Genomic DNA, 20,205 nt, shown 5'->3' with positions numbered 1-20,205 from the left:
ATTGACCACGACCCCCTGCTAGCCTGGACTAGCGTGAGCATCGATGACACCATCAAGACCATGCGCACAACCCACTCCGGCTCTCGGTCAGACCCATTCCTAAACCACGTCTTCAACAGAGCAAGCAGCTCCATCGCACCCCACCTGCGCAATGTCATCAATCTCTCCCTTGAGACAGCGACCTTCTCAGAGATCTGGAAACACGCCCAGATCAACGCCCTACTCAAAAAACCTAAGGCAGACCCAAGAGACCTCAAAAACCTCCGGCCCATCTCTCTGCTCCCCTTTCCGACCAAGGTAATCGAGAAAACCATCAAGAGACAGCTAACCAGATACCTCAAAGAAAACAGAATCCTGGACACTTCCCAGTCCGGGTTCCGCAGCAACCACAGCACAGAGACTGCCCTCATCGCCGCCACCGATGACATCAAGACCCTGCTGGACAATGGTGAGACCGCAGCACTCAACCTCCTAGACCTCTCTGCTGCCTTTGACACCGTCTGCCACAACACACTACTCGCACGCATCCGTGCCGCAGGGATCCGAGACAAGGCACTGGGTTGGACCACCTCCTTCCTCTCCGGCAGAACCCAAAGCGTCCGCCTCCCCCCATTCCATTCCAAAACCTCCGAGATCATCTGTGGCGTACCCCAGGGATCCTCCCTCAGCCCAACGCTGTTCAACATTTACATGGCCCCGCTCGCACACGTAGCCTGACAGCATAACCTCAACATAATCTCCTATGCCAACAACACTCAGTTGATCCTCTCCCTCACCAAGAACCCCATCACTGCCAAAGCCAACCTCCACAAAGGAATGAAGGCCGTCGCCGACTGGATGAAGACCAGCCGTCTCAAGCTGAACTCTGACAAGACGGAGGTCCTCATCCTTGGTCCAACCCTTCAGCCTGGGACGACTCTTGGTGGCCTACGGCACTGGGGGCAGCCCGACACCCACCGACCACGCATGCAACCTGGGAATCATCCTCGACTCAACACTCTCAATGACCAAGCAAGTCAACGCAGTCTCCTTCTCCTGCTTCAACACCCTCCGCATGCTCCGCAAGATCTTCAGATGGATCCCAACAGATACAAGAAAGACAGTCTCCCAGGCCCTCGTCAGCAGCAGACTCGACTACAGAAATGCCCTCTACGCGGGAGCCCGACCAAGCTCATCAAACGACTACAACGCATCCACAACGTCTCGGCACGACTGATCCTCGACGTACCCCGCCACGGCCACATCACCCCCCTCCTGAGAAACCTGCACTGGCTCCCCGTCAACAAGAGGATATCCTTCAAGCTCCTCACCCACGGACACAAGGCACTCCACAAGACCAGCCCAGCCTACCTTAACAGACGGCTCTCCTTCTACATCCCCAACCGCCAGCTACGCTCCGCCAACCTCTCCCTCACCGCCGTCCCACTCATCCGAAGAACAACCACCAGTGGTAGATCCTTTTCCCACCTCGCCGCCAAGACATGGAAAACCCTCCCAATGAGTCTACGACAAACCTAAGACCTGCTGACCTTCAGGAGGATAATCAAGACCTGGCTGTTCGATCAGTAGCACCCCGCCCCTCCCCTCCCAGCGCCTTGAGACCCTCGCGGGTATGTAGTACGCTTTACAAATGATTGATTGATTGATCAGGATCTTCTCCCGTTAGGCGCTCGGCTCTTGAGTGAGGTCAGAGCAGGGCTGGGCAGAGCACTTGTAGAGGGAGGGCCATACACCATGCGTTCCCTTGTGGGCTAGCAAGTTGCTCCTGAAATTCAGCAGCAGTGGTTGCTTGCGGGATATTAATTCTCCCACAGCAATAACTCCATCAATATCAGGATCCCCTCTCGTTAGGCGCTCGGCTCACTCAAGAGCCGAGCGCCTAACGAGAGGAGATCCTGATATTGATTGAGGGCTTCTCAATGGACAGATTACTGTTCTATATTTGATCTAGTTGCAGATTTCAGTTGAGCCCCAGCTTTCCACTCGCACTAAATTGTATGATGCTGTAAAAAATGTTTTTTCCCTGCATCAATTCTCTTATCTGCCAAAATGTAGTAGCATCTACATTTATTCTGCTCTATATTTAAAATAAATGTGTTCATTAAAATGCAGAAAAAACTGAATTGTCTTAAAAATCTGTATTATTATTATTATTATTATTATTATTATTAACAACAGTGCTTAATGCATATGCTCCGTAGAAGGAAATTTCAAGTCAGCCTCCGGTTGAGGTTCAAGTATATCTCACAGGGGTTGCTTTTAGGGGTGCAATCTCCCACTGATCTGTTTCCTCGATGCATCACCATAGTTGTCAGCTCTGTAGCTGGCTGACCCCTGGTTCCTTCGCCTGTGGATCGTAGCACCTACTACTACTATCATAATTGCCCATAACTTTGTGCTTTCACATATTTGAAATGAACTTTGAAGCCCCAGAAGGTTGTTTAATTACTTTTGAACATTGTGGAGTTTGGCTGTGGCTCAGATCACAGCGTGTTGTCCTTTGCCATTGTCTGTTGATGCTCTGGGTGGTTCGCCCCCTTTCTGCTCTGAAACCAAGCAATGGGCACACGTGCATTGGCATGAGAGATCTTAATTGTAATTGGATTTTGGTGAAATAAACACTCTTTCGTTACATTGACCCTTAATTGAAATTTGGGACAAATGAAATCAGCCTTTCCCTCTTGGAAATCTTTGCTTTCCTGGCCTGGACAAATGATCCTTTACTGTGCATTAATTAAAGAAGGAACAGAGCAACGATTCCACCCACCTCTGAAGGGCAGAGAGTGAGGGTGTCTCTGACTCAAACCTCCCTTAGCTCAAGAAGGAGTTAATGTCTTAGTCCTTGGCGAAGACGCTGTAATAATATCTGTTAAATTAACAAGCTCTTCAAGCATGGCTTTAATGCGGATGCTGGGATTGATCCTGGGGTACCGGATTATCCATGGACAAATCTTTGGTGGAAAAGAATACGGTCTCTGTGGTACTCCAATCTCAAGCCGATCTGGGTAATTCTGTTGACGGTTCAACATCAAAATATGGGCCAATAATTAAATGTACCAAGCCCTTGCAGAAACTGGCTAACCAACATGGAGAACTGCTGCCTCTTGAGCGCCAGTTCTTCAATCTGCTGAGTTGGATTGATGTTGCCTGCCTTCATCCTGGAAGGGCCTGCCCACAGGCCAGACCCTGCACGCAACCCCTGCTGCCCACAGGCTAGGCCCTGCACGCAACCACTGCTGCCCACAGGTCAGGCCCTGCACGCAACCCCGGCTGCCCACAGGCCAGGCCCTTCACGCAACCCCTGCTGCCCACAGGCCAGGCCCTGCACGCAACCCCTGCTGCCCACAGGCCAGGCCTTGCACGCAACCCCTGCTGCGCATGGCCTGGAAATTAAGTACATCAATAACAAGCATTGGCAAAGCCTATAGGTCTCGCCTTTGGGACCTTATAAGTGTTTAGCCATGCAACAGTTGATGCTGTTGTACCAAAGATATTGTGCTGCATAACTAAATACTTATAAGGTCCCAAAAGTGAGACCGACTGGCTATGCCAATGCTTGTTTTGTATGCAGTGGAGTGAAAATATTTGCATAGCGCTTTTTCCATTGGTATGACCTCGAGGCGCTAGCTAGAAATGGGAAATAGGTTATGAGGGAGGGGAGCCCAGAGTAATATGCTACCTGGAGAAAAAAAAAGTAACAACATCCTGTAAATAGCAAACGGTTATAGGGAATGCAAGATTAAGTAAAGCATGTGTGTGTAGCCAAGAGAGCCATTTGTGGAAGTTATGGTTCTCAGCAAGTGAAGACGAGTGAGACAGAGACAGACAGACAGAATAAAGAGGAGGAAAGAGAGTGGGAAGAGGCCCAGCGGCAGAGCAGCAGAAGTGAACACGGTTGTGCGGAATTAGAGAAAAAGGAAGTAGCGCTTCACTGGCAATCTCTGTAAAGGGGCGCTATATAAAAAATTGAAATTATACAACATTGGGAATATTAGTAGCTGTTAATGCGCTTCTTTGAGCATAAGTAACTCCAGTACAAAAAAAGGTTGGAGACTGAATCCAGACCGTGAAAAAGCTGTTAGAAATGTCAGATGGAGGTGGGGGTGAACAGGGGGCACCAGAGCAGCAAGGACCAATGAGACAGCCCCCGAGGGGGAGTCCGCATTAATTTCACCTGGTGAATCTCATACGGTGGGACGTGGGATTTATCAGGTGCAATTAATAACAGTTATCCAGAGGTTTTTGCACCGCTTACAACTGCGCCCACTGCAGAAACAGGTATTTTTTAACAGGCAGGAATACTGAAAATACAGACAGGGAAGTTTCATTAACTTTATTTAGGCATTGGTCTAAGGAACATTAATACTGATCTAAACAAAACGTTCTATCCTTCTGTGGCAGGAATGTGACACTGTCTGCAGTACCCTGTTCTCCGCGGTGTGACGAGCCTCGTCCGTCCAGCACTCCCGTCCCCTGAGAGGCCTCCTGCCCATTCAACAGGTGTAGGCTTCCCAGAAGCGGGACAGGGGATGAGTGCGGCCGTTATTTGTTTGTTCTGCCATGTCACGCAAGCTCCACCCAAGACTGTTTCTTAGTGCAGAACGGCGCAGGCGTGTACAGCACTGATCTCACCCGTGCGCTGGCACATTGTATTTAATGCAAGGGTCTTCTCACTACCTGAGCAGATCACAACAGACGGCATCAGTTTTTCAAAAGTGATGCCCGCTCTCCTTGGAAAATATGTGTGTTGATGTAGGGAAATGTTTCTCTGCGTCTGCCCTCGTTTGGCACATAGAAAGAATAAAACGTTACCTTTTCTGTGCTTTTATCAAACAACTGTTCCCTGTGGACGTAAGTAGTGTCTAAGTGCTCAAGGACTTCTCAAAGGCCCTCCCTCCCAGGTCAGCTGTTAATGGTATTCATCTAGCGTGCGCCCACCTCGGAGGGCAATAAAACTTCTGCCGCTTTGCAAAACGGAGATAAGAAAACAAGTAGCAACGGTGGAAGGGAGCCGGGGGCTGAGCTAAGCAGCGAACACATACCTAAATAAATGTTGCAGCATGAGCAGGGGGGATTAGTAAATTAGCCTCTCTTCTGTTGGGCGTGCGCTGGAGTAGCATAACCCTAGTATCCTGGACAGAGACTACAGGGGATGCAGGTCATAGCGCAAACACAGAGGGGGTCATTTAAAGTGCTCCAATACCTTCCGGTCGAGTTCACGCATATAAAACTGCAACAAAAACAATACAAGCCCGGCCCAGAAAGTGGTGCGCGCACAAGCGGGCTTGTACCCGCCGCGGCGAAAGTGAAAGCACCGCGTTTGCACATATGTTTCCAATTAACGCGACAGCGAGATGCCGCACGATAATTGGAAACCTATGGCGCTCATGCTCTCTCCCGCGGACCCTAGGCCACAGAACAGAGAAGGCAGGACATGCACCCCCCCTTGGGCTAATTGCGTGCTGTCTTTCTTAGAAAGACAGCACGCAAAGCCCAATAGCAAGTGTTAAATTCCAAGCACACGCACAAGCGTGTGTTTGGAATTTAAAAGCCCTTACGAAATGCCTTGCAGAGCAGCGCATGCGCGCTGGCTCATGCGAGACCTAAAACCAACTATGACATACACTGGAAAGTAAGCACAGTTAAAAAACAATTTATGATTCTAGCTGAAGCGGAGAAAACCACTGAAATTCGCCAGTTGTTGTCATCAACCAGATCACATATGCCGCCACTTACAGCATTCAGCATGCTCCAAACACCTATGTGCAAACAGCTCATGTACACAAAACACGTTACTAGGAGGACACTATGGTAAACGGTGTGAGTTATGGTATGTGTGTTTATGAATATTACTTTCGAATTTCAGTTAACATGGAATCTCAACAGAACAGGATTGAGCATAAATGCACGTGAATCTGTAGTGACCATAAGCTCTCCACCACAGACCCTCACTGTAGTGAGTAGAAGGTATGAAAGAAGGCCTGAACCAACAGCATAAGATTACTACTCAAAGCTGTGAGTAAAATGCAATGGACAATCTAGATCTGCGCTTTACAGACATTAGAGACACAGGATTTCCACCAGAAATTATTTGACATGCTTTGGGGGATAGTAAGGAATCTATCTCAATTGAAATAAGGAGGGGCAGAACATATTTTACAGTAGGTACTTATAGGCTTTAAAAAAAAAGACAAACCCAATCCGGACCATATGTCAATCAACACAGTGCACTCTGCGCATCCTGATTGTGGGACATATTACATCTCGGAATCTTTTGCTCTGCCAAAGTCTTCAGTGGGTTAACTCTGGTTTTTCTTGCAAGTTGTCAGTAGAGAGTAACTTTATCTTCTGCTTGTTTTTGCCATTCACAGCCGGCTGTGGACTATGACAATGTGGACCACTGGATTAAGGTGAGTTTAAGTGTCAAACATTGTGTATGTTTGTGGGTGTACCTATATATATTATGCAGACCTCTTCTTCCTTCCTTCCTTTCCTGCTATTCCATCTCTTTTTGAGGCACCTCCTACTCCCATATCTCATTATCCCTCCCCTTTCTCTGGCTCCACCCACACCTAGACTCCAAATTGGTACTTGTGAAAAGTTCACAGAGCTTTACCATAGCTGACTTCAGGCCAATTTAGGAGGTGAGGTACCAATCTGCCCTGCACAGACATGTATCTGGTTAGATATGTGAATTGATCCTGTGACGTTATCTGCTCACCTCTTCCAAGCATCACAGGCAACAAAGTCTTGACCATGTTTGGAGAAGTAGACACTTGTATTGCATAAAAATTTAATCAAAAGTGGATAGGACACTTGTGACCACTTGTACCAAGAGATATGTATTGAAAAACCCTCATAAACGTTGTGTATTTCGAGAAGCGGTATATCTTGTTCTCCGCCCCACACAGACGTTATGGCAACAGTCATAGGGTTTGACAATTAGTATCTTGCCAGCCTCACCCGAGGCAATCTCTGGTTTTTCGTGGCAGTATCCAGAGATAAGTCGTGTCACCCCACTGGAAGGTAGAGATAAAATAGTCTCCAAGCGACTAACTACTATTTATTCATATCGCTGGACAACTAGTTTAAAAGGTTTTGTGGGTATGCTCTGAGGATAATTAGGAATCCTTAGCATATATCATTTAGACAAAAAAACGTCAACATGTTTCTGCTCTCTTGCCCCGTGGGTCTAGGAGCATTCGTCAGGACATATAAACAAACAAACAAAGTGTAAAAATACTTTCACTATTTGTGACGTAAATGGGTCATCTCAACATAATAGTCTTACCCACTATGGTTCATAAGGGTCACCTGGAAGGATGGAAGAAAGAGGGGGTAACTTGTGGCACATTAACAAATTGATGTTAATAATCGTGGTCAAACATACATTGTGTTATCAAAATCTAAGCTCAATTTGAGAAATTTTGTGGAAAATTGTGAGGAAACATTCAACAGTGGAGACATTTATGGCGAGTTAAAAAGCGGCGATATTTAGAGACTAGCGTGCAAGCAACATCTTAATTCTCTGATGTCTAGGCAGTAAGTTGAAAAATTATTGTACTGCTGAACAGTGATAATATAAGGTAAATATCATTAGTACTGAAACTTAGCGCAACGATGTAAAACATGTATATGGACATGCAAAATAAGTCATACCTCTAGATTAGGTGTACGTGGTGTGAACCTAGAAGGAAACGAAGGAAGGATATAGCTGATACAACCCTCTTGTCTTAATGGAATTGAACGTAGTGCAAGGGTACCTCATGTGTGGTCTTACCTGAAGATAATTTAAAAATTGTTCCCTCAGATGGTACGGACACTCGTCCCAGGCTATAATGACATCAATATTAGATTACAAAAAAGTCGATGTCTACCAGTGTTTTGTAAAGCGGGCAGTGAGGAGAACTCACCCGCGCAGGAAGCGTGTTCCGCGTCTTGTGCTGGCTCTGCCCCCTGGACGCCGGGAGCACGCTTCCGATGGAGTTTTCTATGGTACTGGCCATGGAAGTAGAAAGGGGGTTATTTGTTCACAGAGATCGAGCGAAGGGTTCAACTCAAAAATACGAGTTTCCAGTCACAATATTGCGCTAATTCGTAATTTAGTATCGTTGGGGCTGTTTTAGTGTAATTATCATGTCACTTTTACCAACTTCAAAAATTTTAATTTTTTTTTTAAAAAGTGATGATAATATGGGTAAACTCACAGAAGCGTGACTATGGACTCATGGTACAGTGAAAAATTCAGTTTATCCAAGCAAGGGACTTGGAATTAACGTGCAAAGTGGTGCCATGAAATTTCATCGTTCAGTCCGTATTTGTTAGTTTTGAGACGATCTACCCAACGTTGTTGCTTTTCATAGAGTACCTTCTCAACATTGGGGGTCAATTCTGATATTTTTTCCAGAACAGTCCATTTCAGTTCTTCGATACTGTGCTTTTGCTCTATGAAGTGTGAGCAGAGCTTTGTTGTGTTTTTTTGGAGGCGAATGTTGCTTTTATGTTCCCCTATTCGCAGTTTAACCTTTCTGCAGGTCATCCCAATATACTTTTTTTCGCATGGACATGTAACCATATAGATCACATGAGATGAATTGCAGTTACTGTGTTGTCTTTGTGTCCATTTGAATGTTGGGGATAATTGCAAAGTTTTAGATATGGTAGTTGATTTACAGGCCAGACATGACCCACATGGATAATGTCCTGTCACTGGGGTCATGTGGACGTTTCTGATTGGTTTTTCCAGAATCGATTGTCTAGGGCGAGTGTGGACCAGAAGGTCTCGTAAGTTTTTTGTTCGTTTGTTGGCAAAGCGTGGTTTTGGCCAATTGAATTTTCCAGTGTTCACAATGTGCCAATTCTTCTGAATTAGCTTGTTCACTTGATATGATGCAGGGCCAAACGTTGTCACGCAGGTCATAAGGTCCTCATTTTCCGTTTTGTCATAAGTTGTTAAAAGATTATCTCTAGGTTGATTCATGGCTCTTTTTCGGCATTTAGATATGGTTGATGCTTTATATTGCCTTTCTTGTAGTCTAGCACTGAGATCATTCGATTGTATCTGATAATCAGTTTTCTGACTACAATTCCTTTTGAGACGTAGAAACTGACTATATGGTAGGTTGTCTCTTAACGGTTGAGGATGGTAACTTTTATAAGACAATAAACTGTTCTTAGCAGTTGGTTTCCTGAAAGTTTTGGTCTCAATTTTCTTTTCTTTTGAGTATATAGTCAGATCTAGAAAATCAATGCTTTCTTTATCAGCTGTATACGTGAAGTGAAGCCAAGGGTCACGTGTGTTAAGCCATTCCACGAATATATTCAGGTCTAGATCATTGTGCCAAATCAGGAGAACATCATCGATATAACGTTTCCAGTAGAGTATACTGGAAACGTAAGGGTTAGCTGGTGTCAGGACATTTTTGGTTTCAAAGTTACTCACATAGAGTCCTGCCACCGAGGGGGCAAAAGCACTCCCCATTGAAGTGCCATGGCTCTGTAAAAACAACTGATCTTCATATTCAAAATAATTTTCAGTAAGTGCCATCCGGCAACATTCAAGGACAAAGTGTCTCGGTGTCCTAAAATCCCAGTTTTCCATAAAGAGGACGTCTTCCAGCATTTCTAGTGTCTCTTTTTGGGGTAGGCTCGTGTATAGGGATTCTATGTCAAGCCCCACTAGGAGCATGGTAGAGGGATCAAAAAATGTGTCTTTTAGTTGGTTTAACAAATCCCTGGTATCTTGTAAATAGGCAGGGGTTTTTTGAACTAATGGTTGAAGAAATTGATCCGCAAATTTGGAAAGGGGTTCCAAAACTGATCCAATACCCGAAACTATCGGGCGACCTGGTGGAGGAACTCTATTCTTGTGTGTTTTGGGTAAGGAATAGAAATATGGTATCTTCGGATTGTTTGTCATCAGGAAATCAGCTTCTTTTTTGCTTATCCAAGCATTAGTTTCGGCTTCATAAACCATCATTGCGATTGTGGTTTTTAGTCTTGGTGTTGGGTCCGTATTAATTTTAGTATAGAATTTTGTATCTGCCAATAGTTCAAGACATTGGGCTCTGTAACCTTCTTTTCCCAGAATGACTACTCCACCGCCCTTATCCGCGGGCTTTATGACAATGTCTTCATTAGTCTGCAGTTCTTCTAAGGCTTTTCTTTCCAATCTGGTCAGATTTTGGAAAGGTTTTTTGACATTGCTTTCGATGTTATCTATTCCTGTGAGGATGGCCTGTTCGAAGGTTTGTATCTCAACTGGTACCATGCTGATCGGTGGAGTGAAAGTCGACTTTTTTCGAAGGTTAGTATCTCCAACATCAGTAGGTGGTGAGGACTCAGAGAAATGTGCTTTCAATTTGAGTGAGCGACAGAATTCCGACAATTCGCATTTTAATCTGAAAAGGTCAAGATTAGGAGTAGGTACGTAGCCAAGTCCTTTATTGAGGACATTTTCTTGTTCCTTGGATAGAGTCACTGAGCTCAGATTCACTATCAGTGACTCGTTTTGCTGGTTCCTGGCTTCGCTGTTGTCATGCTCCTTGTTTGAACATTCGGCTGTTGGTCTTGCCACGATATGTTTCTTCTTCTTCCTCTTTGGTTCTGGCCCCTCAATAAAAAAGAATCCTGGTTTTGGTTATTGATCCCTTGTAGTGGCATACCCATCATATTCTGCATCTGATGAGGTCCTTGATTGTACGGATTCATCCACCCAGAGTATGGTTGCATATAAGGTTGGAAGAATTGCATTGGAGGGCCCATAAACTGTTGTCTAGGCCATCTGTTGCCTCTTCTCTGTGGTCGGGATCGATATTGTCCTCTCCCTCTTTTATGGCCCGAATCTTCGGATCCTGTTTCCGATCCTCCAGAAGAATCCCATCCATCGGAATCATTATCTGTATTGAGATCAGTTGTCTTGTAATCAGTTTATAAGGATGCATTTTTTCATGACTGAACTTTTTGATGTCTTTACTTAGTTTTTGTAATTTATTTTGCATCAGAAATTCTTGACTGTCTGATATCTCTTTATTTAATTCCTCTAATCTTTTCTTATAAACTGCTGGTTGTATACCCTTTTTCAATTCAGCTTCACAGGCTTGTATCTGTGTTAGTAGAGCTTCAGATAGTCTCTTAGCAGTTTTTACTATCAACACCAGATAGTTGAGGGTGCATTTCCAAGAAATTGCAGACCAATCTCGTCTAAAAGCTAAGTCATGGAGAAAAATTCTTGGTGCGTTAGTGATCCAGAGGCCTCGTGGTGCTAAATACTAAACTACGATACTAAATTACGAATTAGCGCAATATTGTGACTGGAAACTCGTATTTTTGAGTCGAACCCTTCGCTCGATCTCTGTAAACAAATAACCCCCTTTCTACTTCCATGGCCAGTACCATAGAAAACTCCATCGGAAGCGTGCTCCCGGTGTCCAGGGGGCAGAGCCAGCACAAGACGCGGAACACGCTTCCTACGCGGGTGAGTTCTCCTGACTGCCCGCTTTACAAAACACTGGTAGACATCAACTTTTTTGTAATCTAATATTGATGTCATTATAGCCTGGGACGAGTGTCCGTACCCTCTGAGGGAACAATTTTGAAATTATCTTCAGGTAAGACCTCACATGAGGTACCCTTGCACTACGTTCAATTCCATTAAGACAAGAGGGTTGTATCAGCTATATCCTTCCTTCCTTTCCTTCTAGGTTCACACCACGTACACCTAATCTAGAGGTATGACTTATTTTGCATGTCCATATACATGTTTTACATCGTTGCGCTAAGTTTCAACTAATGATATTTACCTTATATTATCACTCTTCAGCAGTACAATAATTTTTCAACTTACTGCCTAGACATCAGAGAATTAAGATGTTGCTTGCACGCTAGTCTCTAAATATCGCCGCTTTTTAACTCGCCATAAATGTCTCCACTGTTGAATGTTCCCTCACAATTTTCCACAAAATATCTCAAATTGAGCTTAGATTTTGATAACACAATGAATGTTTGACCACGATTATTAACATCAATTTGTTAATGTGCCACAAGTTACCCCCTCTTTCTTCCATCCTTCCAGGTGACCCTTATGAACCATAGTGGGTAAGACTATTATGTTGAGATGACCCATTTACGTCACAAATAGTGAAAGTATTTTTACACTTTGTTTGTTTGTTTATATGTCCTGACGAATGCTCCTAGACCCACGGGCCAAGAGAGCAGAAACATGTTGACGTTGTTTTGTCTAAATGATATATGCTAAGGATTCCTAATTATCCTCAGAGCATACCCACAAAACCTTTTAAACTAGTTGTCCAGCGATATGAATAAATAGTAGTTAGTCGCTTGGAGACTATTTTATCTCTACCTTCCAGTGGGGTGACACGACTTATCTCTGGATACTGCCACGAAAAACCAGAGATTGCCTCGGGTGAGGCTGGCAAGATACTAATTGTCAAACCCCATGACTGTTGCCATAACGTCTGTGTGGGGCGGAGAACAAGATATACCGCTTCTCGAAATACACAACGTTTATGAGGGTTTTTCAATACATATCTCTTGGTACAAGTGGTCACAAGTGTCCTATCCACTTTTGATTAAATTTGCCTAGTCCTGGGGAACTGATAGGACAGCTATTCCTCTTCCCTCATTTTGATAAAACTCACTTGTATTGTATTACATATCTTTTTCACACCAGTGAAAATAAATGTGGCCAAATATATTTTTTGGAGCAGATGTAATAATAAACGCAGAATTAAAAATTTGCTAATATTCGTGCCAAGAATTTTAAATTCTTTTAAGGACAGGAGGCGAGGATTATGCTTTCTCAATTTCTTTACTGAAAAACACAGCAGCCAATCAGTACGCAGTAAATAAATAACAAACTACATTACCCATAAACCCTGGGTTACCATACAGTATGTGAGAGTATATAAAGGGTCATAGAGGTGAACACTTCCTCTTTCTTTGTCCATAGTCAATTAGTAAAGGATCAAACGGAAAAACTCAAACAATCCATCAAAGGTGTCTCCCGGAGAGGTCATTATCCGGCTGAAGTGGGGAAGGAACCTCCCAGAGCCACAGGAACAGCAACAGACCAATCAGGAGAAGAAAGTCGCTGCACACTTCATATAAGGTCGGAGCCTGAAGAAATGAAACAGAAGCCGTAAAAACTGTTTCCCAAAAGAGTTGCACACAGAATTCAGGACAGGGTGGGAAACATTTCATAAACAGTAAACAGTATGGTACAGCATAAATGCAGTAAGCATAATATAAATACAATAAATGAAATAAGGGTGGGATAATCCTCGCCTCCTGTCCTTAATAGAATTGAAAATTCTTGGCACGAATGTTAGCACATTTTTTATTCTATGGCAGGACGGAGGCGCCGATTATGCTTGTTTAAAGCTTATCCACCACAACAGATGCAACATCTACAATTGGTTTAAATTAAAAGGTTTTGAAAACAGACTCAGATGACCAATCCGCAGCCCTCATGATATCATGAAGACTAGCACCCATGGAAAAAGCCTTGGAAGCCATTGCTCCTCTCGCAGAATGGGCCCCAAAGAGGGAGATATCAAGGCCCGCTTCCTGCATGAGCCAACGTAACCAACGTGCCAACGTAGCTGGAGAAACAGGCTTGAAAGGCTTCTGTAAAGCGATAAGCAATTGACCTTGTGAATCAGAACGAAAAGGTGCAGTGCTTACCTCATAATCCTTTAGGCATTGGACTACACACAACTGAGGGTTGTGAGGAAAGCAAGGATAAGTAACCGCAGCTGTATTACATTTTGTTCGCTTTGAAATGACAAAAGAGACACCCTCAGGAGAGAAGGTGCGAACCGCGAGATCCAAAGCCCGCACATCAGACACTGTTTTACAAGAGACCAAACACAGGAGCATAGTTAGCTTAGCCGAGAGTTGTTTGCGGGATAAGAGATTATTGGAAGGCCAATCAGACAGAAAACGTAAAACAATAGAAACATCCCAAAGGGCAACATACTTGGGGCAAGGAGGTTTTACCATCCGGATTCCACGCAACAATTTCGAGATTAAGGGATGTTCTCCCGCTGGTTTACCATCTACAGGAATATGACCTACAGAAATCGCAGAACGAAAGTTATTAACCGTTCTGTAACTTAGCCCAGAGGATGCCATGGAAGCCAAAAAGTTAATGGTCAAAGAGAGATCTGCTGAAACGGGATCCACCGACCGCTGTGAGCACCAATCACACCAACGCTTCCAACTTGATTTATAGCGCTTATGTGTGTTGGGGGCCCAAGCCTCATTGATGAATCTGGTAGCGTCTCACGATAAGCCTTGGATTTTCCAGCGTTCCCCAAAATTCTCCACGCTACTAGCAGGAGCTGGCCCGACATTACTAGAGGATGTGGCTCCCGTAGAGGGTCCAGCAACAGGTTCCATACATGAGGAAGGAGGAGCGGTGACAAGCAAATCCTCTCCAGAAGAACTGGAAACCACGCTTGATCCCTCCAAAGAGGGGTTATTAGAATGAGTTCTGAAGAGAATAGACGGGCCCAGGCTAGAACTCGGGGAATCATGAGGAATGGCGGAATTGCATAGCATAGCAGAGGAGGCCAGACCTGAAGGAATGCATCCGTGGCTAGAGCTTCCGGATCTGGCCTCCAACTGTAGAACTGGGGAACCTGGGTGTTGAGTCGGGAGGCAAAAAGGTCCAGATGACAAGTCCCCCAATTTCGGGACAACCCGAGGATGAAGCCTCCAATCGCTGTAATCTCGCAGATGGCGAGAGTTCCAGTCCGCAATTATATTTCGGGAGCCCGGCAGGTATTCGGCAATAACTGTGATCTTGCGGTCCAAGCAAAGGTGCCAGAAATACTTCGCAATTTCTGAGAGTAGTCTGGATCTGGTACCCCCCAGTTTGTTCACATAACGAACTGCCGAGACATTGTCCATTCTGAGAAGAAAGCAACAGTTCGTTTGGAGAGGAGAGAGACATTGAATCGCGAAAGAGCCCGCCAGAAGCTTCAGGCAATTGATGTGGAGAGACAATTCCTCCGGAGACCAACGACCCCCTGTCGACACTGAACCGCAACAGGCTCCCCAACCCCAGAGGCTGGCATCTGACTCGATCACAACATCGGGAGTCCTCCCGAAGAGCGCATGGCCGTTCCAGGATTCCATGTGGTCCAGACACCACATCATCTCTGTCCGGGCTTCGTCTGAAAGAGGGACGTTATCTGAGTACCGAAGACCCTTCTGGAGATGACGGATTTTGAGGCGCTGAAGCGCACGATAATGTAATGGACCCGGAAATATCGCTTGGATGGAGGATGATAGAAGACCCACAATCCGAGCCACAGAGCGCAAAGAGACTGTCTCCTGAGCGAGAAGTAACCTCAAGTCCCTCTTGATGGATCTGATCTTCTGACCTGGCAGAAGTAACTGACATGAGATTGAATCTATTTGAAAGCCCAGAAAATCCATAGTTTGAGATGGAGAAAAATTTGACTTTAGGGGATTCACTAGAAAACCCAAAGACTGTAGAAGATCCACGGCCCATTGCAAATGTGATTGAAGAAGAACAGGACACTGAGCCAAGAGGAGAATATCGTCTAGGTAGACAATTAACCAAACTCCGCGGGATCTCAAGATTCCATCACATCAAAGATTCCAAGGACCTTGTACTCGTACCAACTGCCCATCCATTGGAACTGAAGGTAGCGACGATGAGGAGCATAAACTGGAACTGAGAGATAAGCATCTTTCAGATCCAGTCGAACCATCCAATCTCCCTTTTGAAGAAGGTCTCTGAGAAGATGGATGCCCTCCATCTTGAAATGACGATAGACAACGCCACCACTGAAGTCTTTTAAGTTGAGAACTAAACAAGACCCTCCCCCTTTTTTCTCCACGAGAAAAACGTTGCTTACGAAACCCTGGGGATGAGGAGACGTCGGAACAATGGCCCCTTTGGTCAACAGGGAAGAGATTACCGTGGAGATAACCTCCTGATCTGGTCGGGAAAAAACAAGAGGGCATTGCCGGAGATGCTGGTGAGGGCGAGAGTAAAATTCTATCTTGTACCCTTGCACCGTCTCCAGCACCCAGGCATCGTTTGAGATCAAACGCCAATTGTGCAGAAAAAACTGAATCCTTCCCCCCAAAATCACATTGGAAGCGAGAATCAAGCTCACCTGATGCGGAAGAATCAGGACGTCCTCCTTGGTTACCGTTGTACATACTGCCCTCTGCCTTTTCTTGAAGGGTAGAATGAAGATTTGTTGGAGGAGTTGCCCTGTCCTCCTCTGTGGGACTTATTCCCCCGTTGAGCGGGTTGGTCTGACCCACGGCCGGACGAACGTCTCCTTCGTCCGGCCCTGCCGAAAACCGGGCGGAAGGCCCGTCTCAGGTTCGCTCGAGCTTTATCGAGCCCACTGAAGGTCGAAACAAACTTAGTAAGTTCTTTGAGAAAAGGAGCTCCGAAGAGCAAACCTTGAGCCTGGGGGCCAGATTCCGAAGTCGCTAAATCAGTGAGACGTGGATCAAGCTTCATCAAAATGGAGCGACGTCGCTCTGCCGACAAGGCACAATTAGCATTACCCAGAAAACAGACAGCCCGCTGGGACCAACCAAATAACTCATCTGGGTCAATCAGAGCGCCAGACTCCTTTGCCCTGTAACCCAAGTCCAGAATCTTTGTGAGTGGGCCCAACAAATCTAAAAGTTTGTCCTGGCACGAACGCCACGACCTATCCAAACCCTTAGTAGGATGACCATGGTAGGATCTACATCTGGCATGGAAGCTAGCTTGTCTGAAAGGTCAGGGCGAGGGCTTTCCGAGCGTTAACGAGCTCGCACATCCTTTTCAAAAGGGGAACGGATGTGGGATTGGACATATTCTGCCACCTCGGGGGATGGCAACCAAGCAGAGGAATTGGGATGAATGATGTCTGCCGGATTAAATGTCAATACCTTAGGTGAAGATGGCGCATCTACATAGTGCTCCTTCCGAGATTTCTTGGATGGGGGAGGCTTAGCAGGCTCAGAGGACGTGGATGAAGAAGATGACCCATCATCTGTGTCGGACGGTGGGTCCGAACGGGCAGGCACAGCACGTTTCCTCGATGAAGGAGCAGAGAGGGTTTTGGCCAATTTAGCAAATTTGAATTTGTGAGGGTTCTTTGGCGATTTCTTGCTACGACTAGAGGTAGGAGGCACCCAACCCTGTTGGGCTGCATAATCTGAAAGATGCTTTTTCAGTGGCGCAATCGCCTGAAACAATGCCTGGCCCATATAATCATCAAGGGACGCAGAAGGCTCATCCTCCTCATAATAATCCTCACCTTCCTCATCATAATAATCCTCCATGGTGACAAAGACCACCAAATAATGCCCAAAGGAAGGAAAAGTGATAAGTTTTAGAACTTATAGAAGGCAAAGCCAATTTGGGGGAGTGGTACCCCTAATGCAAGTCTTTAAACTCAGGAAAACCTGACCAACAAAATACAATATATCGTGGAGGGAGGACTCACACTGAACACCAGCAAGATTCAGCCACTCTAGGCAGAGCCTATGCTATAATTTATACAACCCTCAAGTTAATATTGATAGAGGGCGTCAGGGAGCTCAAGCGGCAGCACCAACAGGGCAGGCATCGATAAGAACACCAGATGTTCCCTCCGTCTGAGGCAAAGCTGATGTCTGAGGTAAACACACGCCTTCGTCGGGCGTGTAAACAAAGCCTTCGCGCATGCGCGAAAGCCGCTGCCGAATAGGGAGAGGTGTGCGAGGAAGCGCGTCTCAGCCAGCTCCAACTCCCGCTCCACAGCGGCACAAAAACAACGCGAAATACGCGTTGAATAAACACAGGAGGTGACACACGCTCCAGTAAGCACAAAAGGCAAACGAGGTCAGCGACCTCGAACCAACACGGCAAACGAGGTCAGCGACCTCGAACCAACACGCCGAGCGGTGAGAGAAGAGCGCACACAGCGCGAAAAACGAAGTACAAGTCAGAGACAAGTAAGTGTTGCAAATATCAAGTAGCACAACGCATAAACATTAATGTAATAAAATAAAGGCACTAAACTGGCTGCGAAGCAGCAAAGAAAGAGGAAGTGTTCACCTCTATGACCCATTATATACTCTCACATACTCTATGGTTACCCAGGGTTTATGGGTAATGTAGTTTATTTCTTTACTGCGTACTGATTGGCTGCTGTGTTTTTCAGTAAAGAAAAATTAAGAAAGCATAATCGGAGCCTCCGTCCTGCCATCGAATCAGAGATTTATCACTACAGTTCAAAGTTCATATGTCCTGTTATTACTATAGCACAGCTTAACTGACAAAAGAAAACAAGTGAGGCTGTACTTAGAAGGCCAATTTATTGTCATTTTATGTCACTGCACAAATGTAAGCCCTTGTACTCTGGTTAAAACTAAATAAATGTGCATTTATAATGAATGGAAGGGAAAACAGCAGGGTATAAATAATATATTCAGATGCAAACTGTAATATGCTACATATTAGCATTTTTGAGGATTGAGGAGGGCAACCTTATGACCCATTCTAGGATTTGCCTCCCCACATTCAACAATGGCGTTGATTGATAGAAATATGGCGCTTTAAGCTGCTGCAAGGTGCAAGCAGGCTGCTTTTCACCTCACTATATGTGGGTGTCAGTGGATGACGTCACTCCGTCAATAATGCAACCCACTCAGGTGTGAACAGAGAAGCTGCCCACCGAAGATTCCTATACCAGTTTATTGGTTCAGAAAAAGCGCCGTTTTTGAGCCAATAAACTGGTTTACGGAATAAAAAGGTGACATTACTCATGGAGTCAACCATGATGTTCTGCTAAAAGATTTTGAGTGTCTGTGCCACTGGCAAATCGTGTTTTGTGCATGGCGGACGCCATGAGCTCTGTGTTGAGTGCGTCAATAATCATGTCTGGCAAATTATAGTTGTTTTACGTGTTTGAGCCATAATCATAACTCACTTTTTATTGGGTTTTTCCCCACTGAATTTTATAGGTTTTATTATGATATACTTAATTTTCAACTGCCAGTGCACATGGCGTGCCCACCAGGCGACCTACATCTTGCCTTCTAGGCAAAACCTGACATTCATTTTAATGTTTAATTGTGCTTGTGTTTTTCTTTTACACAGTGTACATACCAGTCTGCGACAAAATTGCAGTCTTAATTGGCACTTAAAATGGCTGCTGGCTAGTTTTCAATGTGCATGCCAAAGTCAGCGCTTTTTCTCAGGCGTGCCTTATGGTTTCACCTTTGGGACTGGTTCATCATGGTTGTGGAAGCTTTTTCCCCCCCTTTCTCCTCTATACATGCGAGTCACCCATGGCTTGTGAGTTTCAAGATGTCCGGAAAGAAAAAGTGACCCTAATGACATAATGCCTATGTTGACATTATATACAAACATCAACACTTCTTTAACATGATTTACACGTTGTGACTCGCTGGTTTTTGCTGCAGATATATACAAAAGTGTTAAACTGTTAAATCCTGTCTGGCACTATTTTTAAAAGTGACTATCTCACGAATTAACGAACTGATGTAAACCAATTTTTTTTATTTTTAAAAGCATGAGTTCTGAGTGAAGTTCTGCTTGCATGCCAAGTTTACTGTTAATCTGTTCAGTGTTTTTTCTTCAACTCTTTCGACAATTTTTACTATGGGAGCTAAACTGGGAAATGATGCACCTTTTTGCCCCAAAACTTTTTTCCATGGGCAGCTCTTCATGAAACGTGGCGTGCCTAAACTTAGCTGACTGAGTTGGTAGTTATAGATGAATCATATATATATATATGATTCTGATCCTCTATAGTAGGCACCACTGACTAAATATAGCAGACATTTACAGATTAGGGTTCCAAAGGACATTATATTAATATATAAAGATCCTCCACTCCAAATCTTCAATTGAGCTGGGCCTTTCCATCCCTTAGCAAACTTGGATTGCTCATGTTGAGATGTTTCATGTAGGTGGCTCATCGGAGTGGGAGTCTCAACCCACGTTGCAGCTTCTGTTAATCTGAGCCACATTCTGAGTACTATCAAGTCATTAAAATATGATAGAACAGCAGATCCCAAAGGCCTTCTTCATATACTTTTTAAGTCTGACACTCGCTTTACGGTTCTCACTCTCTCCACCATATACTGAAGCAATTTTGAATCCCTGATTGACCATCTTCCGGGCAAGGA

The 20,205-nt window shown here is 44.9% G+C and overlaps 1 protein-coding gene across 1 annotated transcript in view; it reads left to right on the top strand.

Moving 5' to 3' along the window:
* CCDC191 (coiled-coil domain containing 191) overlaps positions 1 to 20,205 on the top strand; it is a 170,825-nt gene that overhangs the window by 13,085 nt on the left and 137,535 nt on the right. Inside the window, exon 2 of the mRNA XM_086935594.1 lies at positions 6,372 to 6,410. Within this exon, the coding sequence (XP_086791720.1) occupies positions 6,372 to 6,410 (39 nt within the window). The remainder of the gene's footprint in view (positions 1 to 6,371; positions 6,411 to 20,205) is intronic.

This window comes from Lissotriton vulgaris, chromosome 8 (assembly GCF_964263255.1).
Source record: "Lissotriton vulgaris chromosome 8, aLisVul1.2, whole genome shotgun sequence".
Taxonomy (NCBI): Eukaryota; Metazoa; Chordata; class Amphibia; order Caudata; family Salamandridae; genus Lissotriton; species Lissotriton vulgaris.
The sequence above is the reverse complement of the archived record's forward strand: the minus strand, read 5'-3'. Positions and strand labels throughout refer to the sequence as shown.